Genomic DNA, 16,977 nt, shown 5'->3' with positions numbered 1-16,977 from the left:
GGCAGCAGAGTTGTCAGTCTTCACAGCCTGTTTCACTCTGGTAGAACCTATACCAGGCCATAGGGCTAGGGAGTTGGAGATGGAAGCATCTACAAGCTAAAACGTCACAGCAAGTTTTTCTTGAACTAATTCTTCTCAATCTGTTGTGTGCCTCTAGTCAGTTTCCAAAGTCCTAAAATGGTTGTTTTTGGCAATTTTGCTCAGCTTTTTTCTTGCTCTTTTGGGAAAAATTTGCTGAGTTTCTTATTCAGCCATTTTGAAAATCCCTTCAAATGTTTGCCTTCTATTTTTTGTGATCCTTCTGAAACAACTAAGGTTAGCTTTGACTCAGAAAAGGGGAAAAAGAAAGATAGGAACCCATTAAAGAAAATGGAAAGCACCAAGCATAAAACCAAAGGAAAATTTTGATATTCATCCTAATCTAATCTCAAAATTGTAACCTAAAGTAAGTTGAGGTCACAGCTGAGTTCTTCTCCTAAACTCTGGAAGAAGAACTTCTAGATAATTGTGGGGAAAGAGTCATTCTTTTGAAAATATTGAAAATTATTTTGGGGCCAAATTTCCCTAATGAAACTTCATTCTATATCTATCTGTTAATTTGGGCTAAATTCCTTAGTCTTAAACTTAGAGCACAGCACAAAAGGAGAAATGCAATCTCATTTATGTTTTATGCTTTTTTTTTCTTCTAGCATATAGAAGTTCTCTATGGAAATCATGGAAAGAAAGAGTTATAAAGCGACCTGCAACAGCTCATGCTTTAAGACCAGATCAGATGATTAGTGATCAATTTGCCACAAAAACAAAGGTGTCAGAAATCCAAGATATGCTTCAGGAACTCATAGGTACTGCAATGTTCAATAAACTGGAAAATAATGCTATTAAATATATATCATCAACAACAGTAAACCTTTCTAAAGCTTTGAGTACACTAAATGATGAAGTGAAAGCTATTAACCTCCATACTTCTGATATGTATTCAAGTGAGACAGTTGAAAGAGAACAAGAGATTTCCCTGAAGATCATACAAGATCTCAGTAAAAGAAATGAAATGCTTCAGCAAAAACTTCGAGAAGCAGAAGAAAAATATGAACACCTTATTCGATCCAAAGTTGCAGAGCAACAAGCATTGCCCACATCAACACAGAAAGTGTTACCTGAGCCTTCTCCACAATCAGCCATTAGCCAAGCTGACACAGAAAACAGTTTAGACAGTATTTTGGCCAAAGAATTTGAAAACATGGTAGATGAGGCCCCCAAAAAAGGGACCAAAGGCTTGGGGATCAAGTGGGACTCAACTCATTTATATGCAGCCCAAGGTGAAACAACTCCAGATTTAACTGGCCAGCAGAAAAAATCTTCTGGAGAGATCACTGAAGATATGGTATCAGTGAAGAAAGGTGGTGCCTTTCAGAAAGATGGGGCTGACGAGTTCCAGTCACAGAAAAAAAAGCATACAAAAGGCCCATCTGGGCAGGAGACCTCTGAATCGAATGTGAATGATAATAAAGGTAAACAGAAAGTCACAGGGACCAAACTCGATCACCACTTAGAATTACAAGCACTGGATAAGAAGAGAAAAGAAACAAAATCCTTTCCTGAAACCAAATCAAAGTCACTCACTGAATCAAAAAGTCAACATTTTCCTTCCGATTTCCCTTCTGACAAGAGCCAAGGTGGTAAAAGTGGAACAAGTGGTATACTGGAACAACGCAGGGAGGCTAAGTCCGAACATTCACGGAGTAAAAGTCAAACTTCTACAGAGAATAAAGAGGAGCTCACCACTGAGTCAATGGACAGAGATGGCAGAAATGAGATGAGTAGCACACCAGAGCCATCCAGGTTGAGCAAACTTGATCATTCCTCTGAGAAAATAAAAGGAAAGAAACACCGTATCTCTCCAGGAAGCCCTACAGGAAAAGAAGAAAAATCTGAAGAGAAAGATGTGTCAGTTTTCACGAAGAAATTCAAGTCTCTTGAACTTGCTAAATCAGGTATTCCAGATGGCGAAAGTGAGCAGAGTAACCTAGAAGAATTTCAAAAAGCCGTAGTGTCATTCCTTAAAGAGAAAACTGATAACATAGGAAAGCCCTTGGATAAAAAGACTGTGTCAAAAGAAGAGTTATTATTAAAAAGATCAGAAGTTGAGAAATTAGGAATCATAAAGGCAAAAATGGAGGAATATTTCCAAAAAGTGGCTGAAACTCTGACAAAAATCTTAAGAAAATACAAAGATATAAAAAATGAAGGACGAATTGGAGAGAAAGCTTTGAAACAAAAAAAGGCAGTCTCATTTATGCCAGAACGGCATTCTCAGGAACCAACTAGTGCAAAGTCAGAAATTAGCACCTTAATTTCACAGGAGAGGCTTGACCCACTAACTGACAATTTAATACGAATGATCTTGACCGAAATAGAAAGTGAAAGGAATGTTCCAGAAGCCTCAACAGTAGGGACAGACTCTAAAGAGAAGGAAAAACAAGAGCTAGAAAAAAGGAGGTTTGAGATGATAAATAAGAATTTGGAGAAGGAAGAGGCATGGCTCCCAGTGAAGGAGGGAAAGCAAGGGCAACAGAAAGAGAAACAGTGGCAGGAAGAAGAGGTATGGAAGGGACAGCAAAAACACGAGATACAAAAGCAGATCGAGTCAGATGAGAAGCAAAAGCAAAGACAAGAGGAGAGAGAAGGGTATCAGAAGTCAAAGCAGCAGCAGTTGGAAGCATGGAAACAAAAAACGAAACAGCAAGGTGTGCCTTTGGAGGAGGAGAAAGGACAGCAGACGATGCAGGTTCAGAAGGAAGTGAGACATCTGGAGCAAGAAAGCAGTTTGGAGAGAGAGAAGAAGCAGAAGGCAAGGAGAAAGGTAGGGGACTATGAAAGTCAGAAGCAAAAAACCGCAAAGGAGATGAAGACATACGAACAACTAGAAGAGGTGCTCAGTCAGACTTCAATCACATTGTCTCACAGGTGGGAGAGCACACAGAAAGACACGCCGCAGACACACCAAAGAAAAGATTTCATTGGGAATCTTAAGAAATTAGGGGATCTGGCCGAAGGAAAGCATCCCATTCCAATTACTACTCCCATCTCCACACAGTCCTCCTCCCGTGGACCCTCTTCTGTTCCTGGAGCGTCTCTTGCAAAGTCCATCACTCTTACCTCTAGGCTTGCCCAAGCAATGGAAATTGACCTCACTTCTGAAGAGGCCAAGGCACTGGAAACCATGGACAGCTTTAATCAGGTTCAGGCGTTGGGGGAAACTACTACTCCTAAGATGCCTCGGGGTTTGGGAGTGGCTCTCAGTGCAGAGCAGGCCCAAGCTCTGGGGATTCCTATTACCCCTCAGCAAGCTCAAGCTCAGGGCATCATGCTCACCCCTCAGCAGGTCAAGGCCTTGGGAGTCACTCTCACCCCTGAACAAGCTCAGGCACCAGGGATCACTCTCACCCCTCAACAGGCCCAGGCACTGGGGATCATTTTCACCCCTGAAGAGGCTCAGGCACCAGGGATCACTCTCACCCCTCAGCAGGTCCTGGCACTGGGGATTCCTATCACCCCTCAGCAGATCCAGGAAGTAGGGGTTTCTCTCACCCCTCAGCAGGCCCAGGCACTGGGGATCACTCTCACCCCTGAACAAGCTCAGGCTCCAGGGATCACTCTCACCCCTCAGCAAGCCCAAGCACTGGGGATACCTGTCACCCTTCAGCAAATTCAAGAAGTAGGTGCTTCTCTCACCCCTCAACAGGCTCAGGCACTGGGGATTCCTGTCACCCCTCAGCAGATACAGAAAGTGGGAGTTTCTCTCACCCCTCAGCAGGCCCAGGCACTGGGAATCATTCTCACCCCTGAACAAGCTCAGGCACCAGGGATCACTCTCACCCCTCGGCAGGTCCAGGCACTGGGGGTTCCTGTCACCCCTCAGCAGGTTCAAGCTCAGGGCATCAGTCTTACCCCTCAGCAGGCCCAGGCACTGGGGATTTCAGTCACCCCACAGCATATCCCGGATGTGGGGGCTTCTCTCACCCCTCAACAGGCTCAGGCTTTGGGGATTCCTATCACTCAGCAGGCTGAAGCTCAGGGCATCACTCTCACCCCTCAGCAAGCCCAGGCACTGGGGATCACTCTCGCCCCTGAACAAGCTCAGGCTCCAGGGATCACTCTCACTCCTCAGCAGGCCCAGGCACTGGGGATCACTCTCACCCCTGAACAAGCTCAGCCACCAGGGATCACTCTCACCCCTCAACAGGCCCAGGCACTTGGGATCACTCTCGCCCCTGAACAAGCTCAGCCACCAGGGATCACTCTCACCCCTCAACAGGCCCAAGCACTTGGGATCACTCTCACCCCTGAACAAGCTCAGCCACCAGGGATCACTCTCACCCCTCAGCAGGCCCAGGCACTTGGGATCACTCTCGCCCCTGAACAAGCTCAGGTTCCAGGGATCACTCTCACCCCACAGCAGGCCCAGGCACTGGGGATCACTCTCGCCCCTGAACAAGCTCAGGCTCCAGGGATCACTCTCACCCCTCAGCAGGCCCAAGCACTTGGGATCACTCTCGCCCCTGAACAAGCTCAGGCTCCAGGGATCACTCTCACCCCTCAACAGGCCCAAGCACTTGGGATCACTCTCACTCCTGAACAAGCTCAGGCTCCAGGGATCACTCTCACCCCTCAGCAGGCCCAGGCACTTGGGATCACTCTCGCCCCTGAACAAGCTCAGGCTCCAGGGATCACTCTCACCCCTCAACAGGCCCAAGCACTTGGGATCACTCTCACTCCTGAACAAGCTCAGGCTCCAGGGATCACTCTCACTCCTCAGCAGGCCCAAGCACTTGGGATCACTCTCACCCCTGAACAAGCTCAGGCTCCAGGGATCACTCTCACCCCTCAGCAGGCCCAGGCACTGGGGATCACTCTCGCCCCTGAACAAGCTCAGGTTCCAGGGATCACTCTCACCCCACAGCAGGCCCAGGCACTGGGGATCACTCTCACTCCTGAACAAGCTCAGGCTCCAGGGATCACTCTCACCCCTCAGCAGGCCCAGGCACTGGGGATCACTCTCACCCCTGAACAAGCTCAGGCACCAGGGATCACTCTCACCCTTCAGCAGGCCCAAGCACTGGGGATCACTCTCGCCCCTGAACAAGCTCAGGCTCCGGGGATCACTCTCACCCTTCAGCAGGCCCAGGCACTGGGGATCACTCTCACCCCTGAACAAGCTCAGGCTCCAGGGATCACTCTCACCCCTCAGCAGGCCCAGGCACTGGGGATCACTCTCACCCCTGAACAAGCTCAGGCTCCAGGGATCACTCTGACTCCTCAGCAGGCCCAAGCACTTGGGATCACTCTCACCTCTGAACAAGCTCAGGCTCCAGGGATCACTCTCACCCCTCAGCAGGCCCAGGCACTTGGGATCACTCTCGCCCCTGAACAAGCTCAGGTTCCAGGGATCACTCTCACCCCACAGCAGGCCCAGGCACTGGGGATCACTCTCACCCCTGAACAAGCTCAGGCACCAGGGATCATTCTCACCCCTCAGCAGGCCCAGGCACTGGGGATCACTCTCACCCCTGAACAAGCTCAGCCACCAGGGATCACTCTCACCCCTCAGCAGGCCCAGGCACTGGGGATCACTCTCGCCCCTGAACAAGCTCAGGCACCAAGGATCATTCTCACCCCTCAACAGGCTCAGGCACTAGGGATTCCTATCACCCCGCAGCAGGCTGAAGCTCAGGGTCTGACTCTCACCCCTCAGCAGACCCAGGATTTGGGGATCCCTGCCACCCCTCAGGGCATTGTCTTTACCCCTCAGCAAGCCCAGGCATTGGGGATCCACATCACCCCTGAGCAGGCGCAGGCTCAGGACATCACTCTTACCCCTCAGCAGTCTCAGGCACTAAGAATCCCTGTCACCATTCCACAAGCTCAGGATTTGGGGGCCCCTTTCACTTTAGGACAGGCTCAAGCATTGGGGGTTTCTCTCTCTCATGAACAGTTTGCAGAATTAGGGGTTCCTCTCACCTCAGATAAAGTGTATACCTTAGAATATCCCCACATCCCAGAACAAATCCAACCTGTGGAAGCTCCTCTCACCCCAGGGGAGGCCTGGTCCTTGGGTATTACTGTTAGGTCTGTGCAGGACCTAACATCAAGAACTCCTCTCATTAAGGAGCAGCCCTTACCACCCTGGGCTAGGCCTCCTTCAGTACATACATTGAAAACTGGGATCTCTTCCATTACTGATAAATCTGTCACAAAACATGCTCCTCACATTTCTAAGGAGTCACCAGTATCATCTGCTGCTACTGCTGAGAAGTCCCCTATATTTGAGGTGCCTTCTACTCCTTTGCATATATCAAGGTTTCCTCTTAAACAAGCCCCCTCTGAGAAATTCTTGGGAATGAGGATTCCTTCAGACCCTGGGAAGCCCCTGGCACCACAGATTTCTCCTTCCTCCAGACAGACCCCAGTGTCTAAGGATCTATCAACCTCTGTTCCGTTCCCAACACCAGTTCCCAGTCCAATATCTGGGCTCTCTCCCACTCCACAGCAGCCCCTTGAACCAGAGGCCCTTCTTAGTTCTAGGCGATTCTTCATATCTAGGGACTCTATGGCTCCCCAGTCGCCTCTGATACAGAAGCCCCTTCTTGACCTCAGACAGCCCCTTATGTCTGGAGTCCCAGTCACCTTTGCACAGATTCCCCAAATCTGGGCTCCTCTCTCTCCTGGGAAGCACTTGGTTCCTGGGACCTCTTCCATCCCTCAAGAGCTCTTGAAATCTAGACCCTTAACACTCTCTGAGAAGTTTCAGGCATCCCAGACCTTTGCCACTCATAAGCAATCTCCTGGGTTACAAGCCCCTTCTACCCTTAGGCAGCATCTGCCACCAGGGACCCTTCCTGGGCACGCTTCCCCACTATGGGTCTCTCCCACCCCTGGGCGTCCCCTGACACCGTTGACTCCCTCAACCCCTGAAAAGCCACAGAAAGGTTTGTCCTCTGCTGTCTCTGAGAAAAGGAAGAAAAGATTGTCAATTATTTCTTCTCTGAAATTGAAATCAGTATCGGTCCATCCCAGTGCTCCAAGTTTCAAGGTAATTCAAGCCCCTTTCACCACTAAGAAGTTCCAAACAGCAGAGGTCTCTGACACTTCTGAAGAAATCCAGATACCCAAAGACCCTTTTGCTGTGAAACAATATAGAATGTTTAAGTCCCATCTCACCGATTACAAGACACCGGTATCACAAGCCCCTTATGTTGATGAGGGGACCCTTCCTGCTACTCTCATTAAGCCTGTAACGCCACTACCTTCTCTTATTACTACTCAACTACTCAAAACACGGCAGAGCTCACCTTCTGAATCGGACCAGAAATCCCAACTTCCCCCTATCAATAAGCCCTGGGTACTGACTTCAGTTTCAGATACCAAGCAACCCAAGATAATGGTGCCCACTTCCTATCCCCAAGAGCTCAAAGAACAGAACTATTTTGTTGATGTGGAGGCTCAGCGGAAGAACCTGATACTCTTAAATCAGGCCACAAAATCTTCTATACTCCCTTCACAGCTACACACAGAAGCTAGGAATCTCATAATTGAGACATTTCATACGGACAAAGTTCGGCTGGGATACCTGTTCCGCAAGTACAATGCCTATAGGCTGATCCAGCGTGCAAGGTAAATATTATGTGTCTAGTTGTCTGATTTAGTCCTGATTTCAAATATCCTCCCTCATTACTCTATCAGTATATATGTATTTGTCAGGTTAGGTATTCTAAAAGACTCTCTTATAGAAGGTTTGTAAGATGGAAGCCTGTTTAAGATAGCAAAAGGAGGTATATTTTTTAGAAATAAGAAATGTCATATAACACCCATTTCACTCATATATATCTCTTGCAGAGATTCTAAAATATGTTTTGAGGATCATGGTTGATCTCCAAAATATCAACTTCAAAAGTTTAGAAAGGCTTGCAGTTATTCTGAATTACTTTAATCTTGCATTCACCAAAAGACCTATGATTCTTTTTTTTTTTAATTTACTTTTTATTGCAGTGAAGTTGGACAGAAGAGCTATTAAAGTGGGAGATGGCAGGCAGGTTTATGTACTTCGTGTTGCCATGGCAGCTTTGATGCTGGAGTGACCTACAGGAAACATGTTCTAGTCTTGATTTTTAAAATTGAAATTAGCCTGCCATTCTTGGCCTTTGTGTTTGAGGTTGCCAACTTATTATTTTGGGGATTTAAAAAACATTTTTTTTTATTGTAGAAATTCTTTCCCCTTTACAAAATAGTTAATTTATAATACTGTGTTATCTTATTTGGAGAATTTTTCTAACCTAAAATTACAATATGTCAAATTAAGATCTATGATAGAAAAAGCTATCATTAATTATAGGAACAATTTATGTCATTTATTCAGCAAGTATTTATTGAATTCGTACTATTTGGCAAGCACTGCTCTAGATGCTATGGATACAGCAGTGAATAAAACAAAGTACCCTGTTCTCATGATATTTACACTTTTGAGGACTGAATTCATTTGAAAACTAAGCCCTGGAATAACAAGGTGTAAGAGAAAGACATTCAGTGTATAGACAGAAATTCTCATTTCAAGACTGAAATTACCTTAGAACTGTTGAAATATTTTCTACTCCATAGTGTGTTCTTCTCTTCCCAGAATGAATGTTCCTAGTCTTTTGAATCTGTTTTCACACGTGAACACTATCATCCACTTGAGAATTTGAAATAACATGTTTCTGGTCATTCTCCCGTTCATGTCTTTTTTCCTTTGTTATATTAAATTAAAATATTGCATTCACCTGGTGCAGTATTTTAAAAAATACAAATAGAGTGAAAAGCCTCCTTAATAGTCTTATTCTTGGCCATTAGGCCCCTCCTTCAGGGCTACCCAGGTATTCCACCCAGAGATACTTTCCACATATGTAGCAAAGTACATAGGCTCTTTTATCCCACTCTTTATATATTTAAAAATACAATGTTTGATTTTTTCATAACAAGCTAGAATTTAGATATTAATATATAAAGAGTCTACTCATTCATTTTACAGTTTTATAGTACTCCAAAGTCTAGATTCGGAGAAGGCAATGACACCCCACTCCAGTACTTTTGCCTGGAAAATCCCATGGGCGGAGGAGCCTGGTAGGCTGCAGTCCATGGGGTTGCTAAGAGTCGGACACGACTGAGCGACTTACCTTTCACTTTTCACTTTCATGCATTGGAGAAGGAAATGGCAACCCACCCCAGTGTTCTTGCCTGGAGAATCCCAGGGACGGGGGAGCCTGGTGGCTGCCATCTGTGGGATCACACAGAGTCGGACACGACTGAAGTGACTTAGCAGCAGTAGCAGCAAAGTCTAGATTTACCAGAATTTACTTAACCTTTGATGAGGTTAACATAACATTTATGCTGTTTTTAAAAATGTACTTCAATGAACAATCTTATATATACATATGTATACATGTATGTATGTTCCTAAAAGTAGAACTTCTAAATCAAGGGAAAGCATTTTGTAATTGTGATAAATTTTTGTCAAATTGTTCTCCAAAGAGGTTGGAACAATTTATGTATCGGTCAGTATTATAAAAGAGTATTTCCCCACAAATATTATCAACTTTTTTGTTCATTGTCAATGTAATAGATGAAATATGGCACTTTCATCCTTTCATTTGCATTACTTTTATTATAGGTTGAAGTTAAGCATCTTTTCATAGAGTTAAGAACCATCTGTATTTTATTTTCTGTGAAGATCCTATTCAAATACTTTGCCCATTTTTCAACTGGGTTATCAAGTTGCTTTTTAATTAATTAATTAGTTTTAATTGGAGGCTAATTGCTTTACAATATCAAGGTGGTTTTGCCATGTATCGACATGAATCAGCCATGGGTGCACATGCGTCCCCTCATCCTGAAGCCCCTTCCCACCTCCCTCCCGACTCCTCCCCCCGGGTTGTCCCAGAATACCAGCTTTGAGCGTCCTGCTTCATGCTTTGAACTTGCACTGGTCATCTGTTTTACATAGGGTAACAGACTTGTTTCAGTGTTATTCTTTCAAATCATCCCACCCTCCCCTTCTTCCACATAGTCCAAAAGTCTGTTCTTTACATCTGTGTCTTTTTTGTTGTCTTACATATAGGGTTGTTGTTACTGTCTTTCTAAATTCCATATATACGTGTTAATATTCTGTATTGATGTTTCTCTTTCTAACTTACTTCACTCTGTATAATAGGCTCCAGTTTCATCCACCTCATTAGAACAGACTCAAATGTGTTCTTTTTTTGATATAGCTGAGTAATACGCCATTGTGTATATGTACCACAACTTTCTTATCCATTTGTCTGCTGATGAACATCTAGGTTGCTTCCATGTCCTGGCTATTGTAAACAGTGCTGCAATAAACATTGGGGTACATGTGTCTCTTTCAATTCTGGTTTCCTCAATGTGTATGCCCAGAAGTGGGATTGCTGGGTCATACGGCAGTTCTATTTCCAGTTTTTTAAGAAATCTCCACACTGTTCTCCATAGTGGTTGTACTAGTTTGCATTCCCACCAACAGTGTAAGAGGGTTCCCTTTTCTCCATACCCTCTCCAACATTTATTGTTTGTAGACTTTTTGATAGCAGCCATTCTGACTGGCCTGAGATGGTACCTCATTGTGGTTTTGATTTGCATTTTTCTGATAATGAGTGATGTTGAGCATCTTTTCATGTGTTTATTAGCCATTTGTCTTCTTTGCAAAGATGTCTCTTTAGTTTTTTTGCTCGATTTTTGATTGGGTCATTCATTTTTCTGGTATTGAGCTACATATGCTGCTTCAATATTTTGGAGATTAATTGTCAGTTGGCTTCATTCGCTATTATTTTCTCCCATTCTGAAGGCTGTCTTTTTACCTTGCTTACAGTTTCCTTTGTTGTGCAAAAGCTTTTAAGTTTAATTAGGTCCCAATTGTTTATTTTTGGTTTTATTTCTGTTGCTTTTTTAATTGATTTCTGGGACCTGTTCAAATATTGAGAAAATTAGACCCTTGTCTGTGATATAAACTACAAAACTTTCCCCGCTTGTGTTTAGACTCTCCTTTTGGTGGGTTTTGCTTTCTAAATAATTTATATTTTTATATGTTTATATTCAGTTCAGTTCAGTCGCTCAGTAGTGCCCAGCTCTTTGTGACTCCATGAACTGCAGCACACCAGGCCTCCCTGTCCATCACTAACTCCCGGAGTTTACTCAAACTTTTGTTCATTGAGTTGGTGATGCCATCCAACCATCTCATCCTCTGTCATCCCCTTCTCCTCCTGCCCTCAATCTTTCCCAGCATCAGGGTCTTTTCAAATGAGTCGGTTCTGCGCATCAGGTGGCAAAAGTATTGGAGTTTAAGCTTCAACATCAGTCCTTCCAATGAATATTCAGGACTGATTTCCTTTAGAATGGACTGGTTGGATCTCCTTGCTGTCCAAGGGACTCTCAAGAGTCTTTTCCAATACCACAGTTCAAAAGCATCAATTCTTCAGCACTCAGCTTTGTTTATAGTCCAACTCTCACATCTATACGTAACTACTGTAAAAATCATAGCCTTGACTAGACGGACCTTTGTTGGCAAAGTAATGTCGCTGCTTTTTAATATGCTGTCTAGGTTGGTCATGACTTTCCTTCCAAGGAGTAAATGGCTTTTAATTTCATGGCTTGAATCACCATCTGCAGTGATTTTGGAGCCCCCCAAGATAAAGTCAGCCACTGATTCCACTGTTTCCCCATCTATTTGCCATGAAGTGATGGGACCAGATGCCATGATCTTAGTTTTCTGAATGTTGAACTTTAACACAACTTTTCACTCTCCTCTTTCACTTTCATCAAGAGGTTCTTTAGTTCTTCTTCACTTTCTGCCATAAGGGTGGTATCATCGGCATATCTGAAGTTATTGATATTTCTCAAGGAAATCTTGATACCAGCTTGTGCTCCCTCCAGCCCAGCGTTTCTCATGATTTACTCTGCATAGAAGTTAAATAAGCAGGGTGACAATATACAGCCTTGACGTACTCCTTTTCCTATTTGGAACCAGTCTGTTGTTCCATGTCCAGTTCTAACTGTTGCTTCCTGACCTGCATACAGGTTTCTCAGGAGGCAGGTCAGGTGGTCTGGTATTCCCATCTCTTTGAGAATTTTCCAGTTGATTGTGATCCCCACAGTCAAAGGCTTTGGCATAGTCAATAAAGCAGAAATAGATGTTTTTCTGGAACTCTCTTGCTTTTTCAATGACCCAGCAGATGGCAATTTGATCTCTGGTTCCTCTGCCTTTTCTAAATCCAGCTTGAACATCTGGAAGTTCATGGTTCACATACTGTTGAAGCCTGTCTTGGAGAATTTTGAGCATTATTTTACTAGTGTGTGAGATGAGTGCAATGGTGCAGTAGTTTGAGTATTCTTTGGCATTGCCTTTCTTTGGGATTGGAATGAAAACTGACCTTTTCCAGTCCTGTGGCCACTGCTGAGTTTTCCAAATTTGCTGACATATTGAGTGCAACACTTTCACAGCATCATCTTTCAGGATTTGAAATAGCTCAACTGGAATTCTATCATCTCTGCTAGGTTTGTTCACAGTGATACTGCCTAAGGGCCCACTTGACTTCACATTCCAGGATGTCTGGCTCTAGGTAAGTGATCACACCATCATGATTATCTGGGTCATGAAGATCTTTTTTGTACAGTTCTTCTTTGTATTCTTGCCACCTCTTCTTAATATATTCTGCTTCTGTCAGGTCCATATCATTTCTGGCCTTTATTGAGCCCATCTTTGCATAAAATGTTCCCTTGGTATCTCTAATTTTCTTGAAGAGATCTCTAGTCTTTCCCATTCTATTGTTTTCCTCTATTCCCTTTGCATTGCTCGCTGAGGAAGGCTTTCTTATCTCTCCTTGCAGTTCTTTGGAACTCTGCATTTAAATGAGTGTATCTTTCCTTTTCTCCTTTGCTTTTTGCTTCTCTTCTTTTCATAGCTATTTGTAAGGCCTCCTTAGACAGCCATTTTGCTTTTTTTCATTTTTTTTTTCTCTTGGGGATGGTCTTGCTCCCTGTCTCCTGTACAATGTCATGAACCTCTGTCCATAGTTCATCAGGCACTCTGTCTATCCAATCCAGTCCCTTAAATCTATTTCTCACTTTCACTGTATAATCATAAGGATTTGATTTGGGTCATACCTGAATGGTCTAGTGGTTTTCCCCACTTTCTTCAATTTATGTCTGAATTTGGCAATAAAGAGTTAATGTTTATATTAATATTTTCAATAATGCATTGTGCCTTATTTTAAAAAGCCCTTTCCACTCTGAGAAATATATTTTTTAAAAATTATTTTGAGATTTCTTTTAGTACTTTAATAGTTGATTATTAGTATTTTGGGGCTTCCCAGGTAGTACAAGTACTTTCTTCAATTTACATCTAAATTTTGCAATAAGGAGTTCATGATCTGAGCCACACTCAGCCCCCAGTCTTGTTTTTGCTGACTATATAGAGCTTCTCCATCTTTGGCTGCAAAGAATATAATCAATCTGATTTCAGTATTGACCATCTGGTGATGTCCACATATAGAGTCTTCTCTTGTGTTGTTGGAAGAGGGTGTTTGCTATGACCAGTGCATTCTCTTGGCCTCTTTCTGTTAGCCTTTGCCCTGCTTCATTCTGTAATCCAAGACCAAATTTTCATGTTACTCCAGGTATCTCTTGACTTCCTACTTTTGCATTCCAGTCCCCTCTGTTGAAAAGAACATTTTTTGGGGGATGTGTTAGTTCTAGAAGGTCTTGTAGGTCTTCATAGAACCGTTCAACTTCAGCTTCTTCAGCATTACTGGTTGGGACATAGACTTGGATTACTGTTATTTGCTGTAGTTTTATTTTTATGATGCTGAGTCTTTGTGATAGTTATTATTACTGTTTCCTAGTACTTGTCCTTGAGATGTGAGCAGAATTAATGTGTGTCTTTTCTGCGCTAAGCTTGCCATTGTCAGTTGGAGACCCTCTAGAGTCTCCTTTTCCATTGGCATGATAAGCTATAGTGTTCAAGGTGATGGCTGTTCTGTTAGCCTGTGTTCCTAAGAGTCTAAAATGAAGTTCTTTTCGGCAAAGCTATGATGGATTTGTACTATGAGCAACAGATAAACTTTTGTTGTTTATAATCATTGAGATTTGGGGATTATTTGCTAAAACAGCAAAACCTAGCTTATCTTTACTAACATAGTCTTCCTATTCAAGAAAATGATATACGTTTTTTTCTGTTCAGGGTGTGTGTGTATGTGTGTGTGTATGTGTTCTGTTGGAGTTTTTAAAGTTTTCATCTAGCTCTTGAATATTCTTTCATAAGTATATATCTTGGTAGTTTTTATTTTTGATGTTATAAACAGACTCTCTCCTTCTATGACATCTTCTAACTGGTTGTTATTGATATAAAGGAAAGCCAGATTTCTCTATATCAATTTCATATGCAGCCATCTTACTGTATTCAAAAGCATGTGATCATTTTTCAGTTGATATTCTTGAGTTTTCCAATTACATAAACATATCCCTCGTAAATAATAATGTTTTTACATCTAGATTTTTCCAATTTTTAAATATCTCATTTCTGTTTCTTGACTGCCTGAATTGATTAGGACCTTAAGAACTGTATTAAAAAATATTGGTGATGTGGCCACCACCACCAGGCCACCTTTGCTCATTTGACTTTCTCAGAGTAACAGCTGGTAGTGCCCTTCCGTGGCCTAATGTTATTTTTTTCTAAGAAAAATTCACCTTCAAGAATGTTTAAAAGGATTGTTTATATTTATATTTTACTTTCTAAAAAAGCTGCAAAACATCTTTAACCTTAATCAATTTCATTTTGAGGGGAGTTATTTTATCCATTCCTTTGTAACTCAGAATGCCAAAATGTAAGTCATTCTTTCACTGCTAATTACTAAAATGTAAATATGAATTGATTAAAAATGTAATGATGATAGAGGACATCATTCTAGTATCTGTCACTAAAAAATGCTGGCTTTTGGGTTGAAATACATTGTATCATATTAAAGAAGTATCCTTCAGCTCCTGTTTCATTATTTCTTTAAAATCAAGAGTGGATGTTTAATTTTGTTAAGTTTATTAAATTACATTTTGTTAAATATGATTTCAGCACTTCATTTTCATGGTTATCAGAGAAAATATTTTCTCCTAAGATTTATTAATATGACTAATGTTTTAAACTATCATTGCATCCTTAGAATAAATCCTATTTGTATTGGGTTGGCAAAAAATTTGATTGGGTTTTTCTTCAGTATCTTACAGAAAAACCTGAATGAACATTTTGGCCAACCCAGTATCCTTCTTTGAGTGTGTTACATTTGCTAATATTTTATTTAGGACTTTATTTTGTACTGATATCCATTCATAAGTTTGACTGGTAGTTTATTTATTTATTTTTGGTGCTTTCTTTGTCAAATTTTGGTATAATTTTAAGTTTTGGTATAATTTTAAGTCTGGCATCATTTTAAAAATGTGAAAACTTTCTTTTCTATGCTGTAAAACAATTTAATGATAAAATTAGCTGTTCTTTTTAAGTTTGACAGATTTTACCTATGATACTATATGAACTTGGTGCTTTTGTGGGAAATTCTTTGACAATTTAATTTTTATATGGCAATTAAATTTGTTTATAATTATTGAAGATTTTGAAGACCTAAGTGACATGATGTGACCTGTTTTGGTAAAATCATTTAAAAACTGAAATAGATAGATCAACATATCATAACAATATTTAATTTATACACATAACTTTAATCCCATCAAGGATCAATTCATTCATTTTTCAGTAAGCTCTTCTTTAATATTTAATATTATAATGATCAAATCAGCAACAAGTCTAACAAGGAATTACATACTGACAGATGAACAATTCCATAATAAAAATGGCTGAGTCAAGAAGACTGTAACATTGTATTGGAAAGAAAATGTAAACTATAATAATATAAATTATTTTTGAATAAAGACATTTTTGTAGAGCCTCTGTAAGTAAATATTTCATATTTAAATACTAAAATACTGTTTTAGAGTTATATTACCACATGATCAGTATTAATATACCTGAGAAGCAATGATGGAGAGGATATAAAATTATACCATGTGCTAATAATGAAACATTTCATTTCCGTATGTATTGAAGAAAGTTCTTAAAGATACTAAATGTGGTAGTGATGGATAGGATTTAACTTATCATTTAGTTCATCATCAACATTTTTAAGAATATGACAGGGACTGAGTTAGGCCCAGGGGGTGGAGGGTGAAAGGATACAAAAATGTTGTATCCTTCCATATCTCTGCCTCGAGGGCACACATAGTCTCCTCAGAAACAATCACACAAACAGATGACTATATAGTATGAGGTGGAAAGAACAATGATGGTATATCACCAACTCCATACAGAAGACTGAGCAGACACGAGAGTTAGGTGAAGCTTCTAGGCGTTCAGACTTTTGAATTATGTCTCAAAGAACTAGTGAGAGTCATTAAGGCAGCAAAGGCAGAGAGTCTAGCAGAACAAAGAAAGGAAGCAAGACGCAAAGTGTGTGTATGTGTGTGTGTGAAAAGAGTAATTGTTTCAAGGAATGGTGCACTATATCCACATAAGATGGCGGCAAATTTAAATGAAAAATGTTTTGTGTGTTCTGATTGCTTCACCAACTGGCCATTCCTCCATCTCTCTCCCTCTCCTTGGGCCTCTCTATCCCCTGAGATACACAATAATAATGAAGTTAGGCCAATTAATAACCCTACAAAGGCCTCTAAGTTTTAAAGTGGAAGGACGAGTCTCAAGTCTCTCACTTTAAGTCAAAAGCTAGATTATGAATGAACTTAGCAAGCAAACCAAGTTGAAAGCCAAGAAAGGCTGAAAGCTAGGCCTTTTGCACCAATTAGCTAAGTTGTGAATGCAAAGGAAAGTTCATGAAGGAA

At 41.6% G+C, this 16,977-nt stretch overlaps 1 protein-coding gene across 1 annotated transcript in view; it reads left to right on the top strand.

Annotated features, from left to right (window-relative positions):
• The window catches only part of FAM186A (family with sequence similarity 186 member A), a 129,086-nt gene that overhangs the window by 48,743 nt on the left and 63,366 nt on the right, over window positions 1-16,977 (top strand). The window contains exons 4-8 of the mRNA XM_027543493.1: window positions 690-3,127; window positions 3,596-3,922; window positions 4,172-5,071; window positions 5,180-5,719; window positions 5,849-7,671. Of these exons, the coding sequence (XP_027399294.1) occupies window positions 690-3,127; window positions 3,596-3,922; window positions 4,172-5,071; window positions 5,180-5,719; window positions 5,849-7,671 (6,028 nt within the window). The remainder of the gene's footprint in view (window positions 1-689; window positions 3,128-3,595; window positions 3,923-4,171; window positions 5,072-5,179; window positions 5,720-5,848; window positions 7,672-16,977) is intronic.

Source organism: Bos indicus x Bos taurus, chromosome 5 (genome assembly GCF_003369695.1).
Source record: "Bos indicus x Bos taurus breed Angus x Brahman F1 hybrid chromosome 5, Bos_hybrid_MaternalHap_v2.0, whole genome shotgun sequence".
NCBI classification, from domain to species: domain Eukaryota; kingdom Metazoa; phylum Chordata; class Mammalia; order Artiodactyla; family Bovidae; genus Bos; species Bos indicus x Bos taurus.
This window is presented reverse-complemented; position numbering and strand designations above follow the sequence as displayed.